General features: G+C 40.8%; 1 protein-coding gene across 1 annotated transcript; it reads left to right on the forward strand.

The window, feature by feature from the left end:
- The first annotated feature begins 9,062 nt into the window (after positions 1-9,062).
- LOC128735670 (amyloid protein-binding protein 2-like) lies at positions 9,063-10,379 on the forward strand. The gene has a single exon (XM_053830155.1). The coding sequence runs from the start codon at positions 9,063-9,065 to the stop codon at positions 10,377-10,379; it is 1,317 nt and encodes a 438-aa protein (XP_053686130.1).
- Positions 10,380-10,631: the final 252 nt, after the last annotated feature.

Raw genomic sequence — 10,631 nt, forward strand, 5'->3', positions numbered from 1 at the left:
TTTTTATTTACTTTTACTATAACTTAAAGCGAGCTTAAAGATACGCATTTTACGGTTACGATTTGAGACATTCTTCATTGTGGCAAGTTATTGACTGCTGCTGTACATTGAACAACCTTAATCTAGGGAGTGAATGTTTGGTGAGCCTGATCGTCGCTGCTGAGACCATCGTCAATAGGTGACCACTTAGTCACTTGCCAGTGGACGCTGCTGAGGAAAAATCTCTCGCTTCCTGCTCTCTAAGTAGGCTCCGATGGTGTACAAACCAATCTACACCAGCGTTCATCAACCATTCGTTGACGGTCAACAGCTTACAAGATTCAACACCAATTTGACAACTCCGGCCAAAACGGTCCCAACAAAATGATTCAGTGAGGCGAAACCTCTTACGAAGAGTGGTTTGGTCCTGGATAGTGGTAGTGGATGATGCGCAAAGAAACGGCTACGTGCGTGAACGAGTTCTGGAAGCTTTAGACGGGCAAGACCGAGGGTTCGGCAAACTACAGCTCGGACTGCAAAGCCTATATCTAACCTGATTTCGTTCGCGGTTGAGCTTGGTAATAAAACTGATAATAAATGGACGAGAATATTACCCCACAGCAGCGAACGTTGACCAACGAGCTCGACGCATCACATCATTTTTGGAGCGAAGCGACGACTGACAGCTCTCAGTATGACAGAATTGCGGAACTAGTGCTACGTTCTTGCTGCTCTAGCAGTCTCTACAGAGGCTTCACACATTGTCCAAATCAGGTATTCTGCTTAAAATTACCTTAAAAATAGTTAAATTTCCCTTAAGAAGTTGTATATTTTATCTACAAACACTGGAAAGCTTTCGTAATTTCTTAAAAATGGCAGTGCTGTGTTAACACATTTAAATGAATTATTTGGAACCATTAGGAATAGAAGCTCACCAATAATTGCTTCATATTTTCTCACCAACGAAGCGCCATAAACGTTTCCCGCCTTTAGTTTGCCAAAGTCCAATAAATTAGCAACAGATCAAACTCGTTTGCGTTGAATCCAAATTAACGCGCCTCTTCAGTATCGTGTTAAGTTCAAATGTTTTCCATTCATCCTCTTTGTGTCAGACATAAGACCCCACAAATTTCATGCAATTAACGGTTGACAAATCAGACAACATACCGATTTCGACCAAGTCCACAGAATGCAACGTTTTCGACACTTTGGTCAAGCTTCATAGCCAAAACGGTCGAACATAAATGGATGTGTAGTTTCGAGAGGCTCATTTAGCGGCCAATTGTGAATTCATGTGGTTTCTGGCAAACATTTACAACGTGACTGTGTCGACTTTTAGCAATGTTGCAGGGCCAAAGGAGAGCTCGTTTGCACAAATTGAGGGCAAGTTAAATTTATGCAAGAAGTTAATCTTTTGCACTCCAAAAGTGTCTCCGTTTTGTAGCGCGACGATATAAAACTCGAACTTGGGCGAATCGCAGATTCGCTACCGTTTATGAAAGTTTAATTTGTCGCTAACGGAGATAAATATTTAAATTCAAAGTAATAATTTCTACACCTCGTGTAGAAACGAAAGGTAAGTGTGATTTTATAGCATTTTCTTTTCACTCTACCCAAAGTTATTCAACTGGTATACTTATTCGAATTACACAGAATAATCACGGATCTGTGGAACATAACGGCACCATCCTTAATATACATTATTTATGCTTTGTATTATCTGCAGAACTACGATCTCTAGTCGCAAAACATCGGTTTCTTTCTTCCAACATCTCATTTTCATTTTCATTTCAGCTGCAATAAAAAGCTTTACTTTGTTGCGACTGGCGCTTCATTCGGTACATTTTTTCCACTCTCGAACGCCAATGATGGAAATTGCCGTGGTGGAATCTGAATAATGGCACTACTCAAAATCTCGAAAGGCTCAATCTGAATGCAAGCTATCCGCAGAGTTACAATCTCCCGCAAGATTAGGTCTCATTCATCGGAATGAAAAATCCTCAACTCGAAGGCAAACTCGGCGGCACTATACTACGGAAGCAAACGACCAGCTGATTCTGCAGATAGCTTGGCGCTAAATCAGCCCTCGCTGGCTGACATAGATGGGTAAGGATTTTCAAAGCAAGCTTGTTACTAATGTAGGACAATACCGTCACCGTTCGCTCACCCATTTCGGTTACACCGGAGGCAGTTCGAGTGTTGAACTAAATTGGAGCTTGGTTTGGAGGTAAACCGAGATTTCCAACTATCGTTCCACAGCAGCGTCTCGTAGCCAGCCCGTCACTAGTAAGTACAGATGGTTTGCGCTCGGCAATAATCAAACCGGAGCCTGGCTACCTTGCTGCTAGATTAAATCAGGGACTAATCCTACGAGTTGATAGCTGTTGAAGCAATATGCGGCATATGCGAAGGCAAAAATAATCAGATCCGCGGATCTTTGTGTTCACATTGTAGCACTTTGTTGCATGAAAGAACCATGAGGACATTGGAAAATTAAAGCCTGACGGTTTTTGAATTCCTCATTTCTTTTGTTGAACAATACAACATGTTAAATAAACTGTCAATAAATTGTAAAAGCTAATAATTTACTCTTACAGTTACATTCCATCCCTTTTTTCAACAGAACAGTCTTTCTTTGCTAAATTCAATTAGTGTCATTAAATATACGAGTCCGACGCCCTAAAATCTGTTGCATCGCAAAGCTGCTGCGCGTTCTTCATTCCAGCCTGCCTGCCTGCCAGCCAGCCAACCATCGTCAGTCGCCAGTCAGACGCGAACAAGAAACATTCTTCATCGCACTCAATTGACCTTCCCCCTTTTGCAGCAGATGATCCTTGGCAGGTAGGCACCACCGGCATCACCAGACAAACAGCCAACCTAGCCAGCCAGCCTGCCGATCATCCACACCCCACAGACGGGTCCTCATTGATTGTGGTGCTTGAGATGTTAATAACTTTATCGGATTGCTTCGGGCTAAATCCATATATATTGTAGAACACACTGCGTCCCCGGAATAAAACCAATCGAGGCCAAACGCAACGATGATCCTCCGCGTTCAACTCCGGCTGGGGTGGGAAGAAATTAATTTAATAAATGCAATTATTTTAATCGAGCCGCTTGCCTGTCTTTTCTCTTTATCCACCCTTTCTTACACGATGATTCGGCTAGCAGAAGGTTTGTTTTTTTTTGCATAATTCAATCGTTCATACAATGTTACAAGTTGGGAAGCCAAAGGCAGTGGGCAGAATATTTCCACCGAACAAGGCAGTAAATCAATCCTCCCTATTCCGAGATGGCAATGAAAATCAATCCTCATACTCGTACTGTTGGGGGTAACCGCCGTTCATTATTTTGAGGACATCGTTTGTGCTATTCTTTGAAGCGTTTGGCAGTTCGTGAAATCAATAACAGTAACTGTTAATAGCAATGGCCTCCCAATTGGCCGCGAGGTCTAACGCTGGCCTAACAAGCCAGTCATCGTATGTTCGAATCTCAGCTAGAAGAGGATGTTAAAGTGAATGGGATCGTAGCACTAGCCCCGCAATGGTCTTGTACTGTAACAACTGACTGCGAAGTCAATTCTTTAAAAAACAAAAAGCCAAGCTTCGATAACGGAAAGCAGCATCTTGGCTATGCTTTGCTAAATAGCAATGGTTAGACGAAGCAAATTAAATTTAACACAATAAAACAACTTTAATCTTCTAATAGTGAATGCACGCAAACTCACCATTTGTTTCTAGAACTCAAGGCGGCGTACGATTCAGTGAAAGGAAATGGGCTGTGGCGGATTGTGCTTGAATATGGTTTTCCAACAAAACTGATTAGGCGGATACGTACTACCATTAATCGTTCAAAATCAAACATCAGGACAGCGGGTGAGGAATCAGACTTATTTTGATACTAATTTTGTAATGATTCGACCATGGGAAGTGGCCGAAAAACGATCATATACATAAGCATTCCAGAGCGGCGTGGAGCAGCCACTTCGGAATAAAACGCCGCTCCTGAAAATCTACGAATTTCAAACTTTATGTATCTTTTTCTCAGAAACTACAGAACGTATCGTATCGAAAAATGCGAGCGTCACGAAAAATGAAAGGTTTTGAGCGCTAATAGCTCAGCGGTTTTCCGATCGATTTTCAATATTCTTATACCAATCGATTGGAAAATCTTCTAAGAATTGGCCCAAATGAAGAAAAGTATGGATTCTTGATGTTGAACTATTGAAAAATTGAAAATGATGAACCTCTATGTTTTACCAGAATTCTCGCTACGCGATTGGCTGGAAGATTCTTTAGGATGATCTAAACCTATACCAATTTGATATCTGTGCTTGGGAAGTAAGCCAAAACAAGTGACCAAGTTTCTTCATTTTTCAACAAGATTTCTTAACACCGCGATTAAACCTAGACCATTTTGAAATCCTTGCTTGGGAAGTACGTCAGAAAGAGTGACAAAGCCCACTCGTGCCAACAGATTTCTTACGAACGCGATTAAACCAAGTCCAATTTGATGTCTGTGTTAGGGAAGTATGCCAGAAAAAACGACACAAGTTCGTTGTCACAACAGATCGCAAATTCTTTACTGCGAGACGATTAAACCTAGGCGAACTTGATATCTGTGTTGGAAAAGCGTGCTACAGCTGTAGTGTTCGGTTATAATATGACTCTGTATGAATACGCATGCTTGCCGTTTCATTAGAAGTGTAGTGAAAAGATGTGCTGTTGATAAAATAGGATTGAATTGGTAAAATCCCTTCAACGTGGGTAACCTTGGGTAATAAAAGCAATCTTCAATTTCTGTAAGGTAGCAGGAAGCAATAGTTGGTCTTGATTTTGTTAAATTGTTTCCATATGCGCATTGAAATAACTCTGAAATCTTTTGAGGATTGCACGTATGCAATGTTACTACTTTGATAAATGTTACATACAACGCATGTAGCATGTATATATGTTGCATACAGCATGTATACATGAAGAAACGAATGATTACAAGCATGGATACTTGCTACTATTACTACCAAGAGGCTTACGTAGTCCTGCGTCACCTATATATGCGGTCGTGTCTTGTACACAACCCCTCTGATTTTTGGAGCGTCTTAGTAGAATACGAAACCTAAAAATAAAAAATAAGAAAACTTATCCAATTTAATTCTGCTATGTGTATTTTATTCAATGACAGATACGTATTTCGCCTACGACTTGCAGGCTTCCTCAGTGTCTGTTTTCGAACTTCGAGTTCGAACTTCGAGAATTTTTTCTCGCGCTGTTTTCTTTTCTGGTAGCTACTAAGCTTAATTCTCAAATTTACTTTGTTGGAATTGACTCTTATGCAAAATCTTGAACAATGTCACTTACATGTTTAACGCTTATTGAACAGTAAGTGCATACGATAAGCGATTTTCAGCAATTCAGAGCTGACCAGAGAGCACATAGAGTAGTATTGGGAGTTGAGGGCATTAACAAAGACTTTCCAGCTTTTTACGTGCCATAATAGCAGTGAAAGTGGCAGAGGTGGGACAGAGATCGAGCAGAGCTAGAGCCGGACGAGAGCAACTCCCGACGGAACTCTGCAGGAATGGCCAAGAACCGCCAGCAACGACACGTCACTAGATGGTTTCAGGGGTTTGGGAGAGGGCTGCCGGACGAGTGGATTGAGGGCGTGGTTTGTCCGATCTACAGAAAGTGCGATCGGATAGATTGCTGTAATAACCGCAGCATAACGCTGGTCAAAGCCACCAACAGATTTTGTTGCGTCGTCTATCACCGGTGGCAGGAGAGTTCGTAGGGTAGTACCAGGTGGGCTTTATGGAGGCCCGTGCCCCTACGGATCAAATTTTCAATCTTCGGCATGTCATCCAGATGTGTCGACAATACAACCCATCATATTTTTGTGGATTCTGGGGCAGCATACGATTTAGTCGGTCGCAAACAGCTGTGGTAGGTGGTGCGGTTTTCCGTACAAAGCGACGTCTCCGAATTAGAGCTGCACTGGAGCGAGTGATGTGTTGCATGCGTGCTCAACATGATTTTTAGTGATTAATTTTTATGAATCACTTTTTTGTGGAGCATTTCCTAATCCTAGAATGGCGCCTTAAATAGTATCGATAAATCTAATATCGATGCTTCACGAACGATATATCGACAGTATCGATAAAGCGGCGGATTTGATATGGATATTCAATTATCGATACTTTCGGGAATTTTGCCCAATCCTACTTGGGAAGTAACCCAAAACAAGTGACCAAGTTTCCTCATTTCAACAAGATTTCTTAACACCGCGATTAAACCTAGACCATTTTGATGTCCTTGCTTGGGAAGTACGCCAGAAAGAATGACAAAGTCCCCTCGTGCCAACAGACTTCTTAAGATCGCGATTAAACCTAGTCCAATTTGATGTCTGTGTTAGGGAAGTGTGCCAGAAAAAATGACACAAGCTCATTGCCCCAACAGAACGCAAATTCTTTACTGCAAGCCGATCAAACCTCGGCGAATTTGATATCTGTGTTGGAAAAATGTGCTACAGCTGTAGTGTTCGGTTATAATACGACTCTGTGAATACGCATGCTAGCCGTTTCATTAGAAGTGCAATGAAACGATGTGCTGTTGATAAAATAGGATTGATTTGGTAAAATCCCTTCAACGTGGGAACCATGGGTAATAAAAACAATCTTCAATTTGAGTAAGGTAGCAGGAAAGCAATAGTTTGTGTTTTTGATTTTGAGAATTGAACGTATGCAATGTTACTACTTTGATAAATGTTACATACAACGCATGTAGCATGTATATATGTTGCATATAGCATGTACACATGAAGAATCGAATGATTACAAGCATGAATACATGCTACTATCATTATAAAGAGACTTACGTAGTCCTGCGTCACCTATATATGCGGTCATGTCTTGTACACAACCCCTCTGATTTTTTCAGCCATCTTTTCTTCTTCTTTTTCATTTTTCTCAAACCGTATTTAGTTTACAAAGCTCAAAAGTTATAAAAGTCTATCAAGCTCCTACCAACAAAACAAAAAAAGTTTGTTAATATGTTTCATTGATATTATTCGGTGAAATTTCACCAAATTGTTACGGTGACGAAAAATAAAAAGGAAAATAATGTTCTGAGAGTAACACTTTTTCAGACAGTGTACAATCTTCTCGCGAACGATTTTATTATTTGAACATTTAATCTAAACGCACTTGATGTCCTGAAAGTAAACCATTAAAGAAAATCATCCCAACCATCCCTTCCTATTAACAGAGACTATCGACATACTGTAATAATTTATTCGCAACTGAAAACGTGGTAGACGGAATGCTCGAGCAACTCTTGAATTTTTAAAAATGGGAATGTACCACTAGGAGCTAGGGCTTTACCTTTTTTTGTGTGTGGATATTATACTACGACCACCATTTTGATCTATTTGATCTATAGAGTGACGGAACTAGGGTTGTTGATATTTTGAAAAAAATATCGATATCGGCAATATCGATATTTTGATCCTCCGCTTATAGTTATATCGATATTGCAAAAACCCCGAATCTTCAAAACTACGTAATCGCACGAAACAGTGTGGTTTTACTTTTATGATCTTAATGCATTCTACGCATGTTTTCGTTGTAATTCAAGGAATAAGTGTGCCAAAGGCATCAAAATCCGTTAAAGTGAAATCGCACGTTTACCTAGTAACATTTAACTTTGCATGCAGCACCTAATCTTTTATTACATTAAACTCGGCATGCACCACATTGATCCCCTCGAACAGACTGACGGGTAAGTAAAAAACCGGGTGAAAAATATCAGCAAACTGTGATATCCACAAAAAAAAATTCGCTTTGCTAAAAAAATTAAAACGTTGGTTTCTACACAAAATTTAATTGCTGTTTGTGACAAGACAACGGAGTTAAAAAATTCAACTCACTCACAGTCGCTTTTGCCTTCGACGATTTTAGGCTGCCAAAAAGTTGTGCAGCGCGTTTTATTACAAACGGTAAGGACAATATCGTGGCCGATATCGACCGCAAATATCAAAATATTGATAATATCGGTCAGCTCAATATCGGTCTGATATATCAATATTTTAAGGGCAGAAAACCGATAATATCAAATATCGATATAATATCAACAACCCTAGACGGAACTGCTTATTATCCGTGCTTAAAGTGTCGGTGTGTTTTCACCCCTTTTTCCCTCTACGCTTCTTACTACTTTTCAACCAATCTAGCTCTAGAGCCAGGAAGTGCGGAGACTAGTTACAATTTGTCCTTGGACACCTTGGCTTCATTCGCACCTCAAGAAAGTATAATTCTTATAACCAGTCCCGGCTAAAGGCTTCATGGTCGGTAAAGCAGAGTTCAGCACAGAGTGAGGGTGTGTATGTGTGTATGTATGTGTTCAATACTACTTATGCATTACCAATCTCGTTCCTATAACCAGGAAGCGGAACAAGCTATAATTTGCCCTTGAACAAGAGGCTTCATTCGCACCTCAAGCAAGTACCACTCTTATAACTTGCCCTGGCAAGAGGCTTTCATTGTTAGTAAATGCAGAATGCCTGAGAATAAACCCATGCTAAAGTCACTTAACATCGAAAGGCCTGATTCTACCAAGATTCGAACCCATGACCACTCGCTTGTCAAGGCAGACTCGGTAACCTTGCGGCTTGCCCCCCCGGGCTTTACCTAACCCGCTAATCCAATATTTACCTAAACGAAAAGAAATCGTTCACTATTTTCCCTATGTTTAGGTAGCGTAGGTAGGAAAAGCATAGGATAGGTATACTTAGGCAGACGTCAAACCGAAAACTTTAGGTAAAGTTATCTGCTATTTAACCCTTTATAAGGCCGTGGCAATTATATTGCCACCAACGAAAAATATTTGTTTTGCGTCTATAATGACATCAATATAATTATAGAAGCAAAATAAAAAATTTTTGTTGGTGGCAATATAGTTGCCACTGCCTTATAAAGGGTTAAGGACGCCGTATCTATTCTGTTATTTAATTCAGCAGGATTAGTTCTCCATCATTCGCAGCTGGAAAGTTTTATCACACAGTTCAATTCGTATTATCTTTACTACAAAAACATGGATTCAACCGGACAATCATGGACTACAGCGTATCCCTCATCATCCAACTCCGGGACTGTAACTGCTTCTTCAGCATTCGATTCATATCGTTCGACGCCATTGGTACAACAAAGTGATTCTTTCGTAAGAGAACTAGAGGAATGTCCATTACCACGTATGCTGAATGTACTAGAACAAATACAATATCGACCAGAGCAATCTCAAATTCATCAGGCAATTCTATCCAATCCATACAACATAGTTAAACTGCTTCAGTACGAGCCCCATCCGTACGCGTTTGTGAAACTAACAACATGGCTCCTTCGGATGGAAAAGTGGACCAAGAACTTTGTTTGGAAGTTGGTGGAGAAGTTTTGCTCCCTTATAGCATCGTCTCCCACATTGGAAGATCAGCTTTGTTCTTTTACTTGTTTGGAGTTCGGAATGCTGCTTGTAGATTCGGGTTGGTACACCGAAGCCGTCGTTTTGTTGAGAGCATTGAGAATTCAGTCCAAAGACCAACCAGTTCATGAGTTGTGTATCCTGCGTACGCTGCTTCTAGCGGAAAGTCTCTCCAGTCGTCACGAGGCATCCAAGCAGACAATTCGCGATATAAAAATACTGCTACCGCAAACAGAGAATATCCCGTCGAGTACGTTGGCTGATGTCCACAGCGCCATCGCGGTAAGTCTTTTCGAACAGTGCGAATTCGAAGCAAGTTATCAGCAGGGATTGTCGGTGCTGGAGCTGCTAACGGACTACAGCGATCATGAAGTAATAGTTTCGGCATTACGACAGTTGGCTAAAGTCTGTCTCGCTCGTAGACAACTGAGACGAGCTAAACTTTTAATAACCCAGGCAGTCAGCTGGGCGTCGCACAATTTAGGACCGATGAGTATTACTTACGCAAGGGCACTGGAAGATTATGCCTTTTACTTGTTGACGATGAGAGCATACGGCGACTGTATAATGGTTCATTCGGAAGCCAAAGATATCTATTGTAATGCTTACGGATGCTTTAGCTTGCACCCGGATTTGGCAATGGGGAATCTGGCGTTCTGGTTGTACCTCGAAAGCCGGCAGTACCCAGAATTCGGTTCAATTGAAACCTATCTGCAGTTTGTGGTTGACTTGGATGCAAAAGTCAAGTCGGAAGTAGAGCACCCCGAAGAAAGACAAGCGGTGGCTTGCAGACGTATTCGGCTACTAACAACTGTAGAAAGATTGGCACAGCAAGAGGACGTTGTCAAATCGGATCGTAGAGTGAAAGTTCAACCGCAGCACAGTATTGCAGTTATAAAAAGATTATTTTCTAAATTTCCCGATTGTGATTAGATTTAGGAATACAAATTTAATTTGACAAATAAATTGATTTACTGAAACTTTTATAAAATTATGTTTAAATGCATCTGGTTAGAATTACAGTGGCAGGAAATAGCATGGCCTCACAAAATCCGATGAACAAACAGGTGAAGTTAATGATGAAAATTCCGAAACGTTTTCCAGACTTTATCATTGTTCCTGGCGTACTTCTCAAGCACAGATATCAAATTTGTATAGGTTTAAACGTCGTAAAGAGATTTCGAC

The sequence above is a fragment of the Sabethes cyaneus genome, chromosome 2, assembly GCF_943734655.1.
Source record: "Sabethes cyaneus chromosome 2, idSabCyanKW18_F2, whole genome shotgun sequence".
Lineage (NCBI taxonomy): Eukaryota > Metazoa > Arthropoda > Insecta > Diptera > Culicidae > Sabethes > Sabethes cyaneus.